The sequence below is a fragment of the Phlebotomus argentipes genome, unplaced genomic scaffold (assembly GCF_947086385.1).
Source record: "Phlebotomus argentipes unplaced genomic scaffold, Phlebotomus argentipes genome assembly scaffold_4, whole genome shotgun sequence".
Taxonomy (NCBI): domain Eukaryota; kingdom Metazoa; phylum Arthropoda; class Insecta; order Diptera; family Psychodidae; genus Phlebotomus; species Phlebotomus argentipes.
Genome location: NW_026776174.1, coordinates 7,287,760 through 7,310,527, shown reverse-complemented (window position 1 = coordinate 7,310,527; position 22,768 = coordinate 7,287,760). Strand labels below are relative to the sequence as shown.

Below are 22,768 nucleotides of genomic sequence, written 5' to 3'. Positions count from 1 at the left end.
GAAAGAAAACGATGATGATGTTTAGATGTGTCTAGCTTGTAAGATTGTCACATGAATTCGTCAAGCACTAACTATAATTTGCGTTATTCTTGCAGGTTGTGCTGCTGCCATTTATGAACGCACAATGCGTGGCAAAGACCAAGTGATTTATATGGGCCAACCGTTCATTTTTGACAAATATGTTCAACTCTCGAATGGAATTGAGAAGAGGATCTGGCGCTGCAATCAATGGTGGAATAAGAAATGTCGAGCCCGCATTTACACTATTGGTGATCTTGTGACGCCAATCAACAAACTCCACACGCATGCTGATATAATTAAGAGGAAGAAGAGGACGACAAAGAAGAGAGTGGAATTGGACATTGATGGAACAATCATAACGACAATTTAAGTTCTTTCTAAGTGGTTTAAACAATACGAAGAGATTTGAATAAACTTGATAGTACATAAGAGACGGCACTATGTTACTCAACTTCAGGCATGATGGCCAGAAAGACTTTGCATTTTCATGCAAAAAAAAAAGGCAAATGCAAATGTGTAATAGAATATCCAATATTTCCTATCATTCCAGGACTCGATCTCATTCCTCTGCACAGTGGCAGCTCAGTGTATGTTTCGAAGAAGGATCTTATTACTATTTTCACGAATAAGCCTCACGTTTACACATCTCGACTGGCCGATTTGCTCTTTGGGCGGGAAGCTCTGTTGGCGTGCAAAGAGAAGTACACCATTAATCTCTCTCAACTCGATCCGGTTAAGCTGAAATCACTCATAAGTACGTTTTTTTGCGGGAAGCTGTGTGCATTTCTCAATGAAAACTCTCCTCTAACACTTGAATTCATCTCTTTTCAGTTCACATCGTTCAAGTGTGCAAGCGCAGCAGCATGGATATGAATGAGCAGTCCGTGTTGACCTATCTGAAGACGAAAATCAACAATATGTCACTGAAGAAAGATGTCATTTAATTGTAAAATATTCTCTTTATTTCTTTTGAAAAGACTTGAATTATGATTTAATTGTATTTTTTGAAATTACACGTATTAAAGAAATAGAATAATCATCAGTATTCAATTCTCAAAATCATCAAAACTTCTACAAAAGAATCATATTTTTCTGCTAATCTTCTAAAAATAAACTATATTTGACTCTTTTCAGATCCACTCTCGTCTTTGTCATTCAAGTACACGACATCAGTGAACGGCAATCTTGCGATTATTTATCAAGACTATTTGTTTCGAAAGGGAACGCGATACAAGGGCCGCATTTACTTTGGATGCAATGATCGTCAGTGCAAAGCCCGATTAATATTAACAGCGGATAATAAAATAATTGTCAAAAATGGAATTCACAATCATCCAATAAGACCACAGAAGAAACGCCCGAAGATTCCTTCGAAAAGGAACAAGAAAAGGGCAATGAAAAAGAAACTTGTGCAAATTAAAGTGGAAAAATTATAGAATAAATGCTCTTTCTAACTATTTTTTTTGTGCAAAGAATACTTTTACGCAATTAATCGAGTTGAGCAGGTTTTTTAAAAAAATATTAATCAATTACTTTGTGTCTTTTTAGGTTTTTCGAATTCTCCAACGTACGAGTATGTAATGTCGTCCCAAGGAAGACTACAAATACTCTTCGAAGATCATGTTTTCACAAAAAATCACGAACTCAATGATCGCGCCTATTGGCGATGTTCACATTCAAAATTATTAAAATGCAAAGCGCGATTGATAGTCGCCAAGAACTCCGAAGTTATTGTGACCAATTCTGTCCATTGCCACAAGCCAATGAGAAGATTGGCTTATGGAATGGGTCTGAAAGGGAAGAATGCACGAAATCTACTACGAAATAAGCTGGAAAATGTTGGAGAATAAAAGACCATAGAAACTTGAAATATTCTCCTTTTTCTTTATTCTGCAAATGCACGCAAAAAGACATAATTGTATTGATTTGCTGTCTAACTAATTTTTGACCTATAATATTGCAGGTAGCAAAGCACAGAAGCGGATCGGTATCAAATACAAAGACGCCGTAATTAAGGATGACTTGATGGAGTTGCACTCGAAAATGTACAAGAAATACATGGGAAGAGCATTCAGGAGCTACTGGAGATGCGCCAACACCAGCTGTGACGGCCAAGTGATGCTCAATGATCTGAAAGGCGGCTCAATAAAGGTATTGACTACCCACAATGATCTCTGCGAGAAGTCTGCCAAGGACGAGTGAGAAAGTATGTGCTAATTACTTGCTAAATTGTATTCTCACTAACACAGAAATTTCATTTCTCCTTTTAGATTACTGTTGCTGAGACAAATCATTCGACGATCAGCATGATTAGTTCGACATCTTCGATCAACATACAAATTTTAAGTCAAATAAAAAAGTCAATATTGTACTTTTTTTTCCTTAAAAAAAAATCATAAAAATAATAAATAACACTTGGTTTTCATGCACTACATTTTTCATCTGTATGTAAATTACAAGAGAATTTTTGTATATTTTCACTATTAACAGTTGATATTTTTTTTCGTATTGTTCTAGGAAATGTGTCAGCATCTTACTTGACCAGCAAGTACGGCTCAAAACAATTAGTACATAACAACTATGTATTCAATCGTCATGTATTCCGTGGAGACATAACTTATTGGCGATGCACGCAATATTCGGTGTTCAAGTGTCGCGCTAGAATTCGCACAAAGAACGATCGAGTTGACGTGCTGAATCCACAGCATAATCATGCTGTTATCACCGAGCCCCGAAAGTATGGGAGTTTGAAACAGATCAGAGTTCTTCACTCGTAATACTTTCTGTAACACCTCGTGTAAAGATGTTATAATAAAATTCTATCCCAATTCTGTTCACATTCTGCTCATCATATCAAATTTACTCTCCATCACGACTTTCTGTGTGTCCAAAAGTGTTTCTTAACTATTTTCTTTTTATAGCTAATACGACATTTTCTTGATTTACTTTCAGAAAACACAAGTTTGTCATTTATCACCGGCTTTCGCGGCAGTAGGAAACTAAAGATTGGCGATTACAGTTTCACGAAGAACAAAGTGTCCGGCCTTAAAACATATTGGTCCTGCGCCAGGGCTGCAATGTGCAAATGCAAGGCGCGCGTTGTGACTGTATACGAAAATGGCATTCAATCAGCCATCATTCGATGCAGTACGCACAACCACAGTCCATTCTAGAAAGAGATATATCCAAATATCTTGATTATGTAAAAAAAAATAAAGATTTGCCTATCAATCTTTCAGCCACATTGTGTTTTGTCATGTATTTCTTAAATGCCTTTTGATTTCTCACACACACACTTCTTGTATTGTTCTAATCAATCTTTGATGTTTTGCAGATGGAAAAGAACTTCACATAATCCTAAATGAAGAGGATCGTCATCCTGTCAGCTTTGTCACTGGCCAACGAGGATCAACTCTACTCATATTAGATGATTTTACCTTTGTGAAGAATCGTGTCTCGAAAAATAAAACTTACTGGATCTGCTCACGAAAGGTACAATCGATATTCACAGGACTTTCGGCATTTTCACTAACACATCTTGCTGTTTTTCTTCTCTCTTTTTCAGGGAAGTTCACTGTGTCGTGCAAGAGCAGTTACGATTAAGAATCAAGGAGAGGAGATCCTGATTTCAAGAACCAAATTCCACAATCATGTGCCTGTTTACAAGGCAAAGATGGAGCACTAGAGAGAGAGATCGTTATGTTGTGTAGTTGATAAATCATGAAATCAAAAGACTCACAATCTAAACCACTTTAAAAAACCTTCGGACTCTCGTGTCAATCCACTATAATTACTAATAGTTATTGCTTGGTACAATTACATTAAAAGAAGAAAGAAAAATGCGAAAATAAAAGCGCCCGAATTGAACAATATTTTTATTAAAGTAATTTCAATTGATGTTGCTGTGAATTTAGACTATATTTTCCCCCTAACTAACATTGTTTTTTCTTCCTTTGTATATTTTTTAGATGTCGAATTTATCGATATGAAGATGGCGGGAATGGATTATGAGAAGTGGAAGAATCGGAGGAAGACGGGCAAGAAGGACACCACGATGGAGACGGTGGCATACAAAATAACATACCAAGAGTCTGGCAGAGGCAATCATTTGCTCATTCACGAGGGGCATCGCTATATTCGCAACAATTGTCATGGCAATAAGATCTACTGGAAGTGTACAAAGTGGCACACTGGCTGCAAAGCCAGAGCCATAACTAAAGTGCATGATTCTGAAGTGTGTCGATTGAAGAACATTCACAATCATCCGATTATAATTTCCAACGTCTAATTGAGAGAGAACTATAGTATAAGGCAAAAAATAGTATAAGACAGAAGGTCTCAGTTGTGAGCGTTTAATAAAAGAAAAGAATACGCTGTATGATGACAGTGAAATTATCCTTCTATTGCACATTTTTTTTTGGTTCTCAGCATTGTTGTTTTCTCTCTTGTGCACAATATTGTTTAATTATTCTAATTGAATTCTTTCATATCTTGCAGATATTTACTCGGCCAGATCTTTCCATGGGAATCCACTGATTGGACACGGATATCGTTATGTGATCAGTTCCAGAAGTTCCAACAAAATTTATTACAAGTGCGCGTCTTTCCGCAAAGGATGCCGAGCCCGTGGAATATATGATATTCGCGATGACAAATATTCCTTTATCAAATATCACAATCACGCAAAAATATAATTAAAGTAATCATTCTGAACTGAAATTTCACGTAAATTACCATGTCGTTCTTTTTACTCTGTAGGTTTAGAGAGAAAGCAAAAAAAAAACAACATTTTGACTTTTCCTCTTGTTTCTACACACTTTTTTTTCTAATATCACTTCATTTTTTTTATCATTTCTTTTAGATATCAAAATAGAATACGTGCCGTCGAAGCACAAGGGACGCCTCTTGCTGATGTGCAATGGCATTCGATTCTTTCGCAATCGCAAGCGAGGACCGAAGCAGTACTGGAAGTGTAGTCAATACTACAAGTACAAGTGTCCGTCTGTTATTATTGTAAATGAAATGTCGAAGAATGGAAAACTGATGTACGATCACAATCATTCCACAGTGGGAAATATGTTATGAGGCGAATGGCTTCAAATGACTTCAATTTCTAAAGAAACTTTTCATGATACAAAATATATTCATCTAAAATTTGCGTTTATTATTTTCTTCCTACAAAATAGTTATCTTATTAAGATTCCACAATGCTTATCTTTTTTGCTAATACAAATTCTTCTTGTATTTCCTCAGGTGATCTTGATGTGGTTTTCACTAAATCCTCACGAGGTCGACCAGCGATAGTTGTGAATGGGATAAAATACTTAGTGATGACGGATTCACCGGAGAAAACTCTGTGGCGTTGCAGTTACATGGCATCGAAGAAGCTGAAGTGTCCTGCTCGAGTGCTCATGCTGAAGACAGAACCCTCAACCTTCGTCTACATTCGCAGATTGCACAAACATGCTCCGCTGAAGCGGGAGCGAATAGATGAATTTGAATATGCGAGCACCACCACTAAATACTAGTTGTGTTGACACAAAGCTGCTCCTCATTTTGCCTTTAACTGAAGAAGAAGAAACCTAATAAAAGTGTATTGATTGTCTTTTCCAATTTATCGCTCATTGTGTGTTATAAACAATTGTAAATAATTTCTCCATAAGCATTTTCTTTTCCTATATTATTTTCTCTAACATGTGTTTGCTTTTCTTTTTTCAGATTTCGATCCCGATTCAGACATAGTGTTCATACGCAGTCAGAAGGGAAAGATCCACTTGGAGTACAATGGATATTGCTACTTGCCGGAGAAGGTGACGAAAGGCAACAAGACATACTGGAGATGTGTCGAGTATACGACAAAGTACAAGTGCCGCAGTCGTCTGCACACCATCGTTGACAACAACACGCGCCAAATTACCAAGTGCTCCTCACATAATCACGGAAAATTCCTGAAATTGTCAAAGACCAAAAAGATTCAGCCTGACTTGGGCATTTAAATTCACCGACGGATTCACAAAATGAATGAATTTTTCATTAAATAAAAGAAACTTTTGCTCAAATTAGTTCACAAGCGAGCATTATTCATAGAATATTGCCTTGTAGATAAGAATATGAAATTTGTAATGAACATTTTTGCTAACATTGTCCATCTTATTCTTCTCTTTTCAGACACAGATTTCTCCACATTTCTGTACTATGTTAAGACACAGCGAGGACGTGATATGTTAGTTCACGATGGCTACAAATATGTGTCCAATCGTGAGAGTTCCAAACACGTTTTCTGGCGATGTTCGCGCTATGTGAAGTATCAATGTCGGGCAACTGTTGTGACTTCGAAGAATGTTGATGCGCCATCAATTAGAATATCTGGACCGTATCACACACATGAGCCAGAGATGCGAAAGGACATGCAGTGCATTCCTGTGAAGGACCAGGAGAAGAAATTGACGACATAGAGAAAATTAAGGATGTGCACAGGATTGAAAGTGAACTAATGCGAACTTTTTTTGGCCAAATAATCTTACAGATATGGTGTAGATTTGGATAGATATAAGAGAAGATGGCGCGATATTCTTAACCTTAAGACAGATTCTTGAGAAAAATAATTGTTCTCTTTTAACATGATGCTGTAATAATGGACAAGCAACAATATTCTCGCAACGTTAAAAACATTTTTTCATGTAACCTCAGACACAGACTAATGTTAGAAATAGATAAATGCAAGTATAGAAAAAGAATTTGAATAGAACTACTTCTGATTTTTATTTATGAGTTGAATTTTTAGTTGTTAAGATGTTTTATCATTCAACTAACATTTTCTGTCTTATCCTTGCAGGTCCTTATAATCGTGCCGTCTTTGGATTTTCTCAGCGAGGATCTCGTGTGCTGATCGCCAATAAATATCGCTATGTGAGAGATAAGAAATTTCTGGACTCCATCAATTGGCGATGCAGTCAATTCCGCAAGAATGGTTGCAAAGCTCGCGCAATTACGAAAATATTACAGGGCGTGGAAGTGGCAAAATTGTCTCGTATAACACACAATCATCCCCCAGAGAAATAAATTTATAAAGCACACGAAATTGTACTACAATAAAATAAGAGATGGCAAGAGAATTCACACTGTAGCTTAGAAATCTATCCGACTTTAGCTGATGATTTACGGTGATTGCTGAATATTTTCTTCACTAACATGCCTCATTTTTTCTTTATATTGCAGATGATAAATCAGCTATAATATATGTACCATCAAAGCGCGGGACGAATTTGATACTTTACGACGGAAATACATACACACCAAATGATAAATTGCAACCAGGACATCTTTCGCGCAGTTGGAAGTGCTCACAATACTATCGGCAGAAGTGCAAAGCAAGAATTGTGACGAAGAATAACAAGATCAGAGTGGCTGTTCCTATTCACACTCACGATCCCATGTTTCCAGGACAACTCAAATATGAATATCTTAAGACATTTTAGTCCACTGTTCGTTCTTTTTGGGTTTTCCAACAATTATTTCACTTGTGAAATTCAGTTTCGACAAATTTATCAATTTATTTGTGTCCGAAAGTAAATAAACTGATTTATAATTCAACACTTAAGAGTGGGTTTTGGGTTGAAATATGTATTTATTGTATTATTTTCTGTGCTTTTCTTTCTAATTCGATATTTTTCTTTTTAGATTTGACGCCTTCAAAAGCGAGACTGACAAATAAATGGCAAAATACACTTGAATCCAAAGGAAGCATAAAAGATATTTGTGATAAAATTGTGCTCATAATTTCTTTTAGGTTGAACAATTAATGCTCAATTAAGATAAGAAAGAGCAGCACTATTTTTTCAAGTAAAGAAAAAGAATGAAACAAGGATCATCGTGTGTCTGAAACTTTTTATTTTGGAGGAATCGTTATTTTTAATGTTTTTTCTTTGATCAATCAGTCACTCCATAAAAAAGACTTAAATAAATATATGTGTTTATAGTGGTGCAATCTTTCTCGATATAATGTAAATCCCATTTATTGCACTTTGATTTGTCTACATACTAACATTACTTTCTTTTCTTGTTCTCTTTCCCTAACTTAGACTTCAAATTTGACCCGAAAGCTGACACTGAGGAAATCCACTTTGCGCGCAGCATGAAAGGACGTCCCAGGTTAATCCTCAAGGGCTACTCGTACTTCAGGAACAATGGCAACGACGAGAGAACCTATTGGCTGTGCTCAAGGAATCGCTATCACAAGTGCAAAGCCCGTGTTATCACGTCTGCCAACTATCGTGAGATTATTCTAAAGAATCAGGTTCACAATCACGAACCAGATCCACAAATTATGAACAATAGAGATGGATTCTATGTGAATGACGTGTAGATTGACTTACACGAACAGAGAGATGATAATTTTTACGATTCTTTATCTAAATTACAAATGAGAAGAAAATATATTTCGGTAGAGTGTAATCTTCAAAATAAAACTGCAGTTGAATTTTAACATTATAATCCCTTTTCTCAGACAGTATTTCCTGTGCAGATTTGGAGATTGTTTTCTTCTCTCCTTTCAAATCCATCTCTAACGTGATTTATTTTCTTATTTCAGATTCAATTAAGAAATTCAAATTTGTGAAGCATCTCACTTTTGTGTCTGGCCAGCGAAATTGCCCAAAGTTGGTGGTCGATGGCTATTCTTTCGTGCGGAATAAAGGCAATTACAAGTGCACATACTGGCGGTGCTCTATGATGCGCTCCAAAGTGTGTCCAGCCAAAGTTGTCACGTACACAGACAGCAATAAGATCTACATGAGAAATGACAATCACACACATGAGCCGGATTGCAGTGATTTCAAGGGAGACGACGAGGAGGAGGATGATTAGTAGTGAAGTCCTGATTGTATAATAAATTAATAAAACAGAAATCTATAAAACAAACTTATTTAGGATGTAGTTTAGAGTGATTCTCTAGTGATTACTTTGCCACTGATTGTAAATCATACTAATATTTGTGTTGTTCATACTTGCAGGATTTGTGGATGTTGCCATGTTTGATAGAACTCAGCGTGGATTCCGTTGTCTAGTGCTGTATGGGCATCAGTTTGTGAAAGATCGCCTGTCGCATGACTCAATCAATTGGCGATGTGCCCACTTCCAGAAGTTCAAATGCAAGGCGCGCGCCGTGACAAAAGTGTACAACGGAGTGGAAATGGTGAAGATCACCAATTCTTGCCACTCTCACACTCGACCCATGCGAATCCGCAACAACACTGTATCAATGAAGATATAAAGAAGGAATAAAGTGAATTTGCCTCCTTGCTTTTTCCAACAATCTGTAATTGCACATAAAAGAGTTGAACATTTCCCAAACAAACAAACAAACAAAATTGTGTTTCTTCACTTTATATTAATTTATAGTGGTTTGCTATGCAAAATCTATGTTTTTTTTTTTCTCTTACTAATATTTGTAAATTGTTTACTTGCAGATACGTGGCAATCGAAAAAACTACCTCTCTTCACGTATGTTGTTGGGCAGAGAGGAACGCCCAAGATTCTGTACGAGGGTTTTACTTACATTTGTACAAAATCCATTAAGAATCGCAAATACTGGGTGTGTTCGAAGCAACGCAGTCGCGGATGTCGAGCACGCATTATAACTGACTATGATGAGACGGAGTTGATCACGAGAAACAGCCATCATACCCATTCTATTGAGAATCCCAATCACTTGCACTATGCCTGATGATCTAAACGTTTTCAGCAGAAATCAGTGAGACATCAATAAAAAACAAATATAGTGAAGATGAAGATTTTGCGATACAACGATATTTCTCTGTGTCTTTATTGTGGTTTATATGATCTAAATGTCTTATGCATTTATTTGTTACTATTTCTCTATTAAAAATACATAATTTCCCCTGTCTCTTCTAGATGAAGTCTACCAATATAGTCAGGAGTACGGCGTAGGATCGCACATTCTATGGAACCAAAGTTTGGAATTTGTTCGCGGACAGCGAGGACACAAATTGCTCGTGTTCGACGGATATACCTTCTCTAAGAATAACACATCGCTCAAGACGACTTACTGGACGTGCAGGTATAAGTCGGTGACCAGAGGTCCTTGTCGTGCGCGTCTCATGACCACCCTGACGGACGATAAGAATGATTACTATCGGATAACGATCACAAAGGCAGAGCACAATCACGAGCCGACCAAGAGGATGCTGAAAAAGTTCAAAGACGATCCCGATGAGGGACGCTACGAGACCATCTTATAAGTTCGTGAAAGAGTTTAACGTGTTTTTTTCCTTTCATTCTTTTCGAAATAAAGCAGCAACTTTTTCCCTTTCATTTGTTTTATATGTTCTACGATGTTTTTTTTCTTTCTTAGTTCAAATTCAATGTTTTTTTTTTTGCATCTTATTTCCCCATACTAATGAGCTTTTGTGTGATTGTTTCAGAGAAAAGTCTGCCCAAGAGACGCTCCAAGCGCACTAACGTGACCGCAAAGAAGTCATCAGCCAAAGTGGATGTGGCGAAGATTTTAGAGGGTCCGTCGTATCCAATGGAATTGGTGAGCGCCAAGTTTGGTGGGATGAAAGTGGCCTTCGAGGGTCATCACTTTGCCTTTCACTTCTCACGCCGACCCACGTGCAATTGGCGCTGTCTCTTCTTCAATCAGACCGACTGTGCGGCCAAGATAATAACAAAGGACAATCGCGTGTATGTGCTGAACGGTGAGCACAATCACGATGAGAAAGCGCTCGCGGACACGGATGATTATGTGCCTGAAACTGTGGAAATGACTGCTGTTGCACCGAAAGTGAAGCCGAAAATACTGAACAAGGATGCCAGCAGATCATCACGCTAGAATTTGTCTCTAATTATACTTTTATCTCCATACTAACCTCCATGATTAGCATGATAAAATCGTTGGTGTTGGGTTTATTTGTTTTCTCATTAACACACTATTTTTTAAGATTCAATGTAATTTGACTCAGAGAAATCAACTTTATTGTGAGTTGGAATAAAATGTACGAAAAATGTTCAATTGTTCAATTGTGGGGGAAAAGAAAATATTGGTGTATTTTAGGAATGGAATGTTTGTGAAAAATTTCGACTAACACATATTTTTTTCCTTATTTTGTAGAGGCAACAGAATGCCCAATTGAGTATGTGAGCAGTATTAAAGGGAGCTTTCAACTGTGCCTCGATGGATATCCTTTCACGCGACATCGCAGCCGAGGAGACACAATTTACTGGCGCTGTGTACAATTCAAGCCACTTGCGTAAGGACTAAAAGACTTCTATTGACACAGAAATATAGACTGAGATTATCGGTTTTTCAACAGGTGTCGCGCGAGATTACGAACTCGTCGCAATGGGAAGCAATTGGAGATTGTGGACAGTCATCACAATCACAAGATCCTCACTGAGAGACGCAAGAAGGGATCACTGAAAGCGCTGTATGATGAGAGGAAGCAGAAGCTTCAGGAAGCCAAAACCAGTGCGATGAAGAGTGATTTGCAAGCACACGCGGATAATTAAGATTGTATCGAATATGTAGATATCTTACATAAAAATACACTCATCAAATTCCCACACGAAATCAATTAAATATTCCCCCAAAATCAGATGCCTTTCAGTCTATTCTATCCTGTGTTTTTATCTCTATACTCACTCTGTTCTCTTATGTATTTTAGGCTCCTCGAGGAGTGCTGCTTTGGGCGCCATAAAGATAGAGCGAGTGGTTTCGCAATACTTGACGCAACACAAGCCAAGAGCGGCAAGAAGCGGTGTTATTTCCGATGCTATTCCACCATCTGAGTACTCGTACAACGTGAGAGGAATGCTCGTGTACAAAGACTACCTGTACACGAAGGCAATGGTGAAGGGACAGGAGAAAGTGATTTACTGGCGATGCACAAAGTACAATCAGTTGAATTGCAAGGCGGCCCTCAAGGCAGTAGGGAAGACACTTTATGTGATGCGCGATCATCATAATCACACGGCGACGAAGCAGAAAACCGTGAATGTCATTGTATGGAATGAGCAACAAGAATAAATTTGTCTTCTTGTTTGTTCGCAGCATTCAGAGAAAAGAATTAATAAATGCATGATTTATCTTTTCTACACACACAATTAGATGAATTAAAAGAGCAGAAAAGTAGAGAAATAAGCAATGTTTGATTTAAGAAGAATTATTAATTTGATTTTTTTCAGTGAATTCTCGATAAATTGAGATCAATTTTGTGACTATTTTCTAACTGCAACATATTTTTCTTTTTCTATTAATTGTAGGCGAAGAAATTGAATCGTATGAATCATCTTCAATGGTGGAAAAGCCACCAGTGGTGATCGTGAAGAGATGCTCAATGACAAGCGCACAGATGAAGCAACAGGAGCCAATTGAAGAGGAGAAGCAAATCCCTGAAGATCAGATTATCAAGAAGCTGCCAAATGGACATGCACTGTGCATCATCAAGCGCACCCGCGTGAAGGGTTTCTGCGTGGAGTGCATCCTGAGGAAGGGTGATTTTGAGAACTACAAGAAAACCCTCCCGAAGATCGTGACATTCTGTCCAAAATGCCCAGGCGGACGCTGGTTCTGCGAGCCGTGCTTCGATCGACTTCATTGAATACTTACAAACTTCTTTCGCCTCACTTTGAGTTCACATTTAAGATTTTATTTGCTGAAAATGTAAAATATACGATTTCTCCACAGTCAGAAATCATTGAATTTTGCGTTGTCTCTTTTATCTTTCAAAATTGTATCATCCTCTTAAATTCATACATAAAAATACTAATGCTTTTCTCTGCTTTTTCTTTCAGCCTCGTCACATATTGCTCTCTTTACGATTGGACAGCGAAATTCCGTGAAGTTGATTTACGACGGTTATTGCTACACAAAGTCCTATTTAGCCAACAACACCATCAAGTGGGTATGCTCGACGAAGAACTACACCAAGTGCCGAGCGAGGGTGCGTTTCAATAGGTCAATGTGCGTCTCCCCAATTAACACGCAGCACAATCACAAGAGAAAGAAGAAAGGCTACCCCAACATCATCAAGTGCACACCGGAATTGGTGACATCGCTGTTCAGGGATAGTGTGCGGCAGGAAACATACCACTTGAAGTTCGAAGAGTCTGACGAAAATTAATACAAATAGTTGAAAATAAAGATCAAACATTGCTGGAATATCAGTATCTTCTGCAATCTTGTGATTTTATTGCATTTCCAAAGCGCGGCAAACTCTTCCCTCCCGTGAAATAGAGATATTTGGCGCGCAAACCACGCATTCAATTTACCGGTTCCACATGTTCCACACACCTTCGTCAGGCGGCGTGCTGGACGAAACTGAACGAATCGGGGGGCGTCAAAAGTGTGAAACGTCAGAGCGCATCGCAAGAAAATTCCATTGGTGGTATTTTGCGGAAAAACTCACGCTAATATCAGCAGCAAGTGGTTCATCTTCGGCCGTGCGGTGTGCTGCGCCAGGATTCCTTAGTGACCTGTGGAGAGAGTGCTTGGGAAGCAAGTTGGGGTACTTGTGGTCGGACGGCGTTGAAAGTTGCGGAGAAACAATGATGGTGGAGGACGGGACCTCAGAGGCGACGAGAAGATTGAATGTGAAGAAGCAGACCCTGGACGATGCGTACGCCGTGCCAGCCAATTTCCTCGAGATAGACGTCGTCAATCCCATGACGTCCATGACGGCGGGCAAGAAGAGATACACAGACTACGAGGTTCGCATGAGGGTGAGTAATGCTGGGGCTCCTTTATTGGCTCTCTCTCTCTCTCTGTCTGTATCACTCTTTTTTTTACGTAATTCATCCTTTGTTCCGCTTCTTTTGCCACACACAACATCGCCGCTCTTGCTCCCCAATGCCCATGCGGAGTCACACATAAAGCACTTTCTACAGATGATGCAGAAAAGTGCAGCGGTCACACGAGAAGGGGCAACATAGAAAGTTAGTCATTTGAGAAAAATCTCCAGCGCGCGCCGCATTTGACTTGTCCGGGCAATGAGATAAATGGGCAAACACAATTGCACAATATCGCCCAATGCTGGATGAGGAGAGAATAGTGTGTGCCGGAGGAGAGAGGAGCCAGATTGTGTGCGCGCGGCTTGTCTCCATGAATGGGATTCACGCACTCCGCTCATCCCATCCTCCTTGCCAATTGAGCATCCGCCACAAGCCACACTATCTCGAGCCGCTTCAAGTGCGGCGCGAGTCTTATCTCGGTGCATTTCCCCTCGTGACGTCCCTTGGGCAAATATTAGATTAGAATCCGGTGTTTCTCACCCAGAACGTCACTGCTGCTAATTGAATAATGAAATGGTTTCAGGCGACGACACGACCAAGGTCAATGTCACTCGATTACCAAAAGCCCCAAAGCGAGAGACTTTTCTTCTGCTCTTCTCCTTATCAGTCGCGCACTTCCAGTGTTTTATTTTATTTGGGGGAAAATTCTCGCGACAAATCTGCCATCTCAGGCAATTACCGATGAATAAAATCAACTGTAATTGGTATTTTTGACCAACAAATCCTCCCAATTCACAACTCCCATTGTCAGGCCTCTGGCAAAGTGCTCTTCTTGTCTTCCAGTGTCTGTAAGATTGAAAACAATCATCTCTGGCTCGGCACAAAGTGTTGAGATGATGCATTTTTCTTTCACCGCAACATCTCTTTTACAACAGGGGAGAAAAGATGAACCAAACATTTGACACACTTTTCACACGATTTGTTTACATGATTTGCTTTTAATTATTCTCAATTTGTGTGTGTGTAATTACAATTATTAGAACTGCGAATATTCATCATTTATCATTGCAAGCTGGAAAAATGTGAGTTTTCTGGCAGAAGAATGAAATGTTAAATATAAAACGACAAACATCGACTGTTGTGTGTAAGAAAAAACCGCAAAAACTGTCGTCATAGAGCTTTACTATCCCAACGAGCACAACAAAATGCTAAGATCTCAACGTTAAGATTTGAAAAGCTAATTGTTTGGCTTTCTTTCGCTAAGAACTTAGCCATTCGGCTGATGAAATAGCAAACGTAGCGGAGATCAGTGAAAGTACTGATGCGCACTTAAATGCATAGATGTCGCATCATGTAAAACCACGTTATTTCAATAATATACTTTGTAAAAACAACACTCAAGTTAATTGTATAAATAATGGCATGAAAATACTCTCAAAATTGAGAGATTTACAGAGAGAGAGACCGAAATTTTAATTTACAAAGTTAAAAATTTAGCGAAAAACAGTGTGAAAATTCAGAAAATTGCAAAGAAAATTTATGAAAAATTAGCTAACTGAAAGAAAAAGAAATTGACTTCATATTTTCCTTGAAATTGCTTTATTACATTACATTTCATTTATTAAAACCTCACAGTGTATACATTTATCATAGCCTCATTTGCGGCCATCGCCGTTTTAGTACTGGTGACCAACCTCCAGGACAAAACGATGGAAAAGTCCCTTCATTGGTTGTTGTGGCTGTTTGGCTCCGAGCGGTGTTCAAAGCACTTAAATAACACTTTTATGGCATAAAAATATCCAGTGTCTTTGAATATTCGTTAAAATTAGCAATAATCCAGTTCGCTATGATATTAGGAGGATTTAGTCCGGTCGTAATCGCAATCACAGCATTAAAAACACTAATTGTGGCCTTAAACTGCCTAAGTGTCCTTTAGCATTGGCCCATGTGTGTAAGACCTAATGCTGTTGAGTTTCCTCCATCGTCCACTGCGATCGCTGATCGATTTCATTTCAATACTTCGGCTAAAATTTTAGCTCAGTCACAGCTTAGCATTTTTCAGCTAAATTTGCTGCTTTTACGCTCGCTGGGATGGTTAATGTTTGGGTTTGAAATTAATTTCATAACACTGCACATTCTCTGTCCCTAAACTCACATTGCGAAGCAATAAATTGTGCACATAAAGTTGAGATTTACCCCCATTTTTTTTTCTCCTTTGCAGACAAATTTACCTGTTTTCAAAGTGAAGGAGTCCAGCGTGAGACGACGATACAGTGATTTTGAATGGCTCAGAAACGAACTGGAGAGAGATAGCAAGGTAACAGAAGTGTGGCCCACAAGGAAACTCCCCCATAATTTATGATTATTATTAATTTCAAATTCTCTCTCACTCTCTGTTGCCAGATTGTTGTACCGCCGTTGCCTGGCAAAGCGTGGAAACGCCAAATGCCTTTTCGGGGAGACGATGGCCTTTTCGACGAGAACTTCATTGAGGAGCGACGAAAAGGACTGGAGATCTTTATAAATAAAATTGCTGGTCATCCATTGGCACAGAATGAGAGGTGTCTCCACATGTTCCTCCAGGAGCCAACCATTGACAAAAACTACGTCCCAGGAAAGATTAGGAATACATAAAATAAATACACACACACACACTGGACAGCATGTAAAAGGAGGAAGAGAGAGAGATAGAAATACTTCACAAGGATACGTCTAAAATATTGTTTTTGTACGTTGTGAAAAAAAATGAAACGGCGGAAGTAAATCTTAAATTTCAGATGGGATTGTATAATTTTTTTCTTTTTTACAGAACAGAGGAAAAAAAGGGGAAGATTATATGGAATCCCTTTGTTTTTTAAGATAAGATCTTTTTCTTTACTTCTTACTTTTTTTTTCTTTTGTCAAACGTGTTTTTACATGCAATATAATGATAATTAGGAGAAATAGGATTATGATGTAAAGGAGATACAGCGCGACACAGATAGATAGATGAGTGGGAGAGGAAACTTCGTGAAAAAGATTCTATTTTTGGATAAATGGAAAAAATGAAAAAGAGAAATTTGTCACTAAACGCAAAAAGTCTTATCTGCAATCTCCTACATTTACATAAATATAAAATATCAATGGAATGAGAGAGAGAGAGAGAGAGAAAGAACAGAAATATGTTATGATTATGGGAGTAAAAGAAATAATTTTAAAGCACCTTTTTTGGGATAATAATTCATAAGAAAGTTATACAATTAATTTCTCAATAGACAGTAAAGGCGAAGAGTAAAGGTTTTCTTTTTTTTTCTTCTTTTAGACAATATTGTATTATAGAGTAATTTGGTGAACGCAAATAATACAAAAAAAAGAAAAATTTCTACCTATTTCTGTCTTGATGGCCACAATGTGAACAGAAAGCAACACTTTTGTAGGCAATATTCATTTCTTTGACATTATTGGTGGAAAATATAAATTTTTTTTTGATGAAATTGGTGAAAATGAAACGAGTTTATTAGTTAAAGATATCGGCAGGTGAATAACATTGTGTTGTAAAATAAATTCATTATCATTAGAGTGTATGTAATATCTGTTTCAAATGAAATATTTCTTGGAAAGATAAATAAAAATGTTTCAATCAAAAAAAAAAGATGTCATGTTCTTTTCCCCGCATTTCGTCAATTTCTGACGCCCCTTCAATGATAAGAAGTGCCTGAAAAAAAAAACACAATTTCGACTAACACTGATTTTTTCTCTATTTCCTCTTTCCCAGATAATCTGTACTTTGGCAAGTGGATTCAACAATTGCACTACATGCAGATCGGAGACTAAAAGGCCATCATATCGAATTTACTTATCACCCTTATCGCAATAATGCTTACAATAATTGCTTTGTGATTCATGAAATGTTGTAAAAACAATAACTTTGAAATACAATTTATGGAATAATTGAGATGAAATATGACATTGTAGAGATGATAAAGTTACAAAGTGCGCGCGGATATAAAGATCTTCTTCCTTTTTCTCTCTCTCTCCACAGGATCTAAGAATAAGAAACGCGCCGATCGCGTCAGATACATAAGAATCAAGAGCAAAGCGCTGTCTTGTGATGGATTCTTCTTCCACAAGTCTGGCGTGGTGAAGAACGGTGTCACGTATTATCGCTGCTCGCGGAAGAAAACCAACGGCTGTCCCGCCACCATCAACGTGGACAAATCCGGAAATGTGCACAGCAACGGATCGCCTCACAATCACGACGCTGAGGGCAATTCTGGAATCAAGGCGGTCTACAAGGGTCACACCTTCTACCGCCACGCCAAACACGGCCCTCGCATGTACTGGCGCTGCTCCAACGTCAATCTTCCCTGCCAAGCGCGCCTGCACACCGACAAGGGCGTCCTGGTGAACTTGCATTCCATCCACAGCAGCGAATGCATCAAAAAGACCTCGGCTCGTAAGTTGGAATTATCGAAGAAGTCGAAAAAGGTTTAATCAGAAAGTACAGAAAAGATTCCTACATATTTACACATCAGATTTGCACTAAAACTCAAAGAAAAACTCTCCTCCCCCTAATTCCTTAGTTTCTTAGTCCTCCTCCGCCCAACGGTTCTCTTCTCCGGCACATCCTCTTCTGAACTGCTACTATTGTCTGACTGCACGACTCGTGATGTATTTCGCGTCACTGTTCTCTTCGGTTGCGTCTTGGTGGGCACTTTGTTCTCATTGTCACTCTCAAAATCATCATCATCATCGTCGTCATCATCTGTGCCGCCACCAAATCGACCTGCTCGCTTCTTCTGCCTCCCCTGCACTCTCCTGCGCGCCTTCCTCCTGCCCACTTGCTGCTCCTTCTGCTGCGATCGTCTCTGTTCAGCATTCTCCTCCACATTTTCACTCGCCTCATTCGGATCGGAATTGCGACACTTCTCCAATTTGTACTCCAACTCCTTCACGCAATCCTTCAGCGCCTGCTTGGCCAATTTCCCCGTATTTGTTATTATACTCTTCAGGCAATCATACACGTCGTCATCGAAGATGTCTTTCTTGAAGCAATTCACGTGCTCAATCAGCTTCTTAATTGACTTCTCATTGTAAGACAGAAGCGATAGACAGAAGGCGATATCACGAGATTGTCTCGTTGTGGAAGTCATACCAAATCTCAAGCACAGCTTATCTATCAGATTTTCAATTTGTTTATCCTTGCGAATCAGCTTCAAAATGAATCTATTAATGAGAGAGAGAGAGAGAGAGAGAGAGAACAGAATTAAGCTCCATATTCAAGATCACAGAAAAGTCTGCAAATGTCTTTCTTACCTCATTACTGTCCTGTACTTGTCTTCCTCGAGATTCAACGACGGATCACCAAGTCGTGATATAATATCGGGCATTACGTTGTAGAGAAGTGTCGGTTTGGATGAGATCTCCTTGAAGAACTCCTCACAAGTCGTTTGTATCTCACTATTATCATCCACAAGACGCAGAGCCAAGTCAGATATTTGGCTCTTCACGCGCAACATCTCGTTTGTAATGAGATAGGAGAGCATCTTCACCGTTGTCAGACGCACAAGGAGATCACTATCGTGCAGTGTGCTGAAGAATTGTCCACTCCACGGTTCAGTTTGATTGGGTGATCGAAAGGTAAAATCGGCAAAGCCAACGATGATATTGCTTTTGATATGTGAACTCTTTGTGCCCATTAAGATGTTCATCAGAAGATCCATATTGGGCTCACAGAATTTCGACGAGACACACATAAGGCGAATCATGGTCATGATTATGGTCCGTTGGAACTCTTCGTTGTTGTACATGGCGGGATTGCGACAGATGTAGTTCAAGCCAGGAATGAACTTCCTCAAAATACTCTGCTCCTTCAGCAACAGGACCTCCTCGCAAATGTAATTGATCACTTCCGCTGTGGTATTCTCAGCTGACGCTCCCACGAGATTCTCTTCCTCCGTTTCATTTGTCTTCTTCAACGCACTACTCGCTGATGTATTGAGCGAAGGCGATGAGATTGTCTTCTGGGCACGTCCATTGGTATTCTTCTTCATATTCTTCAACTCCTGTCGATACTTTATATTCGTGTACACGTACGTGTCCAGGAAAATCAACTCCTTCATCCCAACCATGCCCAAAACATAGATGAAACGATTGATCAAGTGATGTGACAGAGTCATTTGTGTCGTCTTACTATTCTGCGACAGACGAACATTTTCCACCTCATCTGCACACTCACTCGCAATCTCATTGCATCTCCTGAGAATTGCCGATAACATATCTTCACACACAGCATCCGGTGACTGAACCATGGCGTAGATGAAGTCCGTCGTCTTCACGGCAATCTCATCGAAATTCTCCACTTCCACCGTGAAGAAGAACGAATGCAGTGATTCAACGATTTTTCCCGTGATTTCACTGTCCTTCGCAAAGCGTTTCTCACTATTCTTTCCAACATTGAGATTCAGCAGGAAGTCCAGACAATGTGCATACAAGTCAGGATCACTCAATCCCCTCTCGCTGAACATAATACTCTCGATGACTCCCATATTTGCCATTGCCACCAAAGGTTTCGTGCTAAGAAAACAGAGAAGAAACACATCATTAAAGTTTAAATTACTCATCATTAGCTTTAACAATTCAATTGGTTTATATATATATTCTAAACTCACCGTGAGATTACAACGAGCAATTGCAGTGCCTCATTGGCTTCCTTCTCCGTCGTGTTGGTGAGCTTCATGGTGAATCTTTCAAAGAGCATTTGGATGATTTCGTGATCAATGTCATTATTGGCCACCCAATCATTGATGAGGAGTTCCAGTGAGATATATCGTCCAATGGATATATCACCAATGAAGTCACACAGATTCTTCACTGCTTTCGCTGCATGTTGTCTTCCCTTCTGATCTGTGGTGAAGAGGATTTTCTTGAAAGCCGCACTCACAGCATCCTTCTTCTCCTTGTCCTTCGACCAAATCACTGACAGCATCTTGTGCATTCCCTCCAGACATCCTTTCACACGGAATTGATAGCCAAGGGTGAAGAAATTGATGGCCTCACACACATCGCCGTTGGTTTTGGACAACAGCAAATCCCCAATCTTGGGCAAAGCACCCTCGATGATGTCCATAAAGTCAATACAGTCCACATGAAATTGAACTGTCTGCTGCTGATGATCATACTCACTCTGGAGTGCCTCGTGATTCAGCCAGATGAAGTAGTATGACTTCATGAGAGCCAAATAGTAAACGCACTTCTCATTCAACTGCATATTATTGACCTCTGAGCTGGAAACTTCCATATCAGTGGCATAAATCAGCCTCACAGCGCTTAGATACTCCTTCTTCTCAAAGTACCCCATCACGAGATCCTTCAGATTCTCCTGCGAGAGACTCGGTGGAGTGGAGTGATCACTGTTTCCATTGCTGCTCATGTGTGTCACATAATCCCTCACGATGGAGGCAATATCATCCGCTGTGTCATTCCACGAGCGCTCATTCTGAAGCATCTTCTCACGCAAGTCCTGAAGCTTCTGCTCTTGCACCGCCACTTCCTGCTTCACCTCCTCCATAGAGAGCTTTCCTGCGAATGGATTTCGCTCAATGAATGATGTAATAAGGATCACCGCATACTTCCTCACGAAGGCACTCTTGTCCTCAAGACGCTGCACTGCCAGCCGCAGAACTTTATTCTGCCACACAAGCGGAATGGCCAAATTTTGCTTGAGATGCGTCCAAATCTGAATCACCTTTGAGCGCACATAGGAGTTTATATCCGCTCCATGATCATAAAGGTAGTCTAGGAACTCTTCGCGCACCTCCTTCATCTCATCAGACAGATCCTCTGACGTCAATTGATTGCAAATTATATCGCCAATGATCTGAAGAACGCAAATGCGCAACTGATAGGCGTCCAGTTCCAAAAACTTGTCTGTATGTGCTATTATTTGAGGTGTAATGATATTGGGCGCTGTTTCCGCAAGTCTGGTAAGGAACAAAGTCGAGTGCTTCACAGTCTTGGCATCCTCAATGTCATTGGACAGCGTCTCCAGCAGGTCATTCATCAGCATGGCACACAGTGTGTTTATTCCGAATTCCTCCTCCAGCAGACACACTCCGTCGGCAATCGTGCACGCGGCCGGCTCGCAGGAGCGAAGGATCGACAGGATCCTCACGGGGAAGTGGAGGGCGTGATTGTACCTCTTGATGGCTGTTCCAAGGATTTGAAAGACAACATCCATTGCGCTGTCGGACTTGATAAATTCCAGCTCCAGCGTCATGTACGCCACATCGCAGGTCATCGTGACGAAGGCTTCCTCAACTATTGTCTTCTCCCACAGCTTCTCCAGTGGCAATTGGAGCATATTGTACAGCTGAATCAGGCTGTTTGACCTCTTCTCTATCCAACCACTCAAATCGGCGTTGGTGTCAATTGTCCGGGCTTTCTTCTTGTCCGCGGACGCACAATTGTTCTGATAAATCTCATCCAGGGCCTTCATCAGTGCTGTATCGAGATACAATATCATCTTTGTGGCATTGCGCAGCGAATCCCTGTCCTTCACCTCCAGTGAGCTCTGCTCCAACTTGGAGGCCAGGGATTTTCCCAATTGATCTGTTGTTGCGAAGAGCAAATCGAATGCATACATTGCAGTGTGCGGAGGAACTGATGATGCTTTCTCCACCACTGAGAAGAAGGTGTCGAAGTGGTCAAATATGTATAATATTTGATTTTGGGATGCCGCTTTTGCTCCTGCAATGGCCAAGTAGGAAGAATTTCATCAGATATTCCGCGCATTGAGCAAAACAAAATTTCAACTGTCACATACTTTTGAGGAGTCCTGGAATTTGAGCCGCTTGGTGCACTTCCTTCACGTAATATCCATTATTGGGCGCGTCAATGTCCCTCAGATCGCCAGGCGTACTTGGAATAATAAACTCAAACTGCATTTCCGCTATTGCTTCAATAAAATTGTCAAAAGAAAACACATAAACTCTTGGGAAACAAAACCGCTTTGGCGTCA

The 22,768-nt window shown here is 39.7% G+C and overlaps 3 protein-coding genes across 31 annotated transcripts in view; 2 read left to right on the top strand and 1 right to left on the bottom strand.

Moving 5' to 3' along the window:
• The window catches only part of LOC132258200 (modifier of mdg4-like), a 27,155-nt gene extending 8,685 nt beyond the window's left edge, over window positions 1–18,470 (top strand). Inside the window, exons 5-7 of one of the 29 annotated variants that reach the window (XM_059755358.1) lie at window positions 10,464–10,739; window positions 11,153–11,291; window positions 11,355–11,627. In XM_059755358.1, coding sequence (XP_059611341.1) covers window positions 10,464–10,739; window positions 11,153–11,291; window positions 11,355–11,550 — 611 coding nt within the window. In that variant the 3' untranslated portion in view covers window positions 11,551–11,627. Of the gene's footprint in view, window positions 1–95; window positions 451–571; window positions 776–852; window positions 1,047–1,155; window positions 1,515–1,569; window positions 1,902–1,984; window positions 2,228–2,291; window positions 2,464–2,538; window positions 2,859–2,973; window positions 3,211–3,355; window positions 3,514–3,586; window positions 3,892–3,989; window positions 4,414–4,518; window positions 4,731–4,882; window positions 5,122–5,274; window positions 5,665–5,739; window positions 6,137–6,189; window positions 6,786–6,856; window positions 7,209–7,239; window positions 7,571–8,102; window positions 8,971–9,032; window positions 9,394–9,488; window positions 9,831–9,933; window positions 10,354–10,463; window positions 11,076–11,152; window positions 11,292–11,354; window positions 11,628–11,705; window positions 12,120–12,303; window positions 12,749–12,834; window positions 13,214–17,791 lie in introns of those variants that run through there. The other 28 variants (XM_059755370.1, XR_009468268.1, XM_059755366.1 and 25 more) reach the window with 28 other exon arrangements.
• LOC132258229 (sorting nexin-12) lies at window positions 13,353–17,087 on the top strand. Its single transcript, XM_059755432.1, has 3 exons — window positions 13,353–13,761; window positions 15,992–16,087; window positions 16,174–17,087. The coding sequence occupies exons 1-3, from the start codon at window positions 13,588–13,590 to the stop codon at window positions 16,402–16,404; spliced, it is 501 nt and encodes a 166-aa protein (XP_059611415.1). The 5' UTR covers window positions 13,353–13,587; the 3' UTR covers window positions 16,405–17,087.
• Window positions 18,321–22,768, bottom strand: LOC132258400 (condensin complex subunit 1). The gene is made up of 4 exons (XM_059755724.1): window positions 22,574–22,768; window positions 20,421–22,497; window positions 19,066–20,325; window positions 18,321–18,975 (listed from the first exon to the last, which is right to left on the bottom strand). Exons 1-4 carry the CDS (start codon window positions 22,692–22,694, stop codon window positions 18,321–18,323), a joined length of 4,113 nt encoding a protein of 1,370 aa, XP_059611707.1. The 5' UTR covers window positions 22,695–22,768.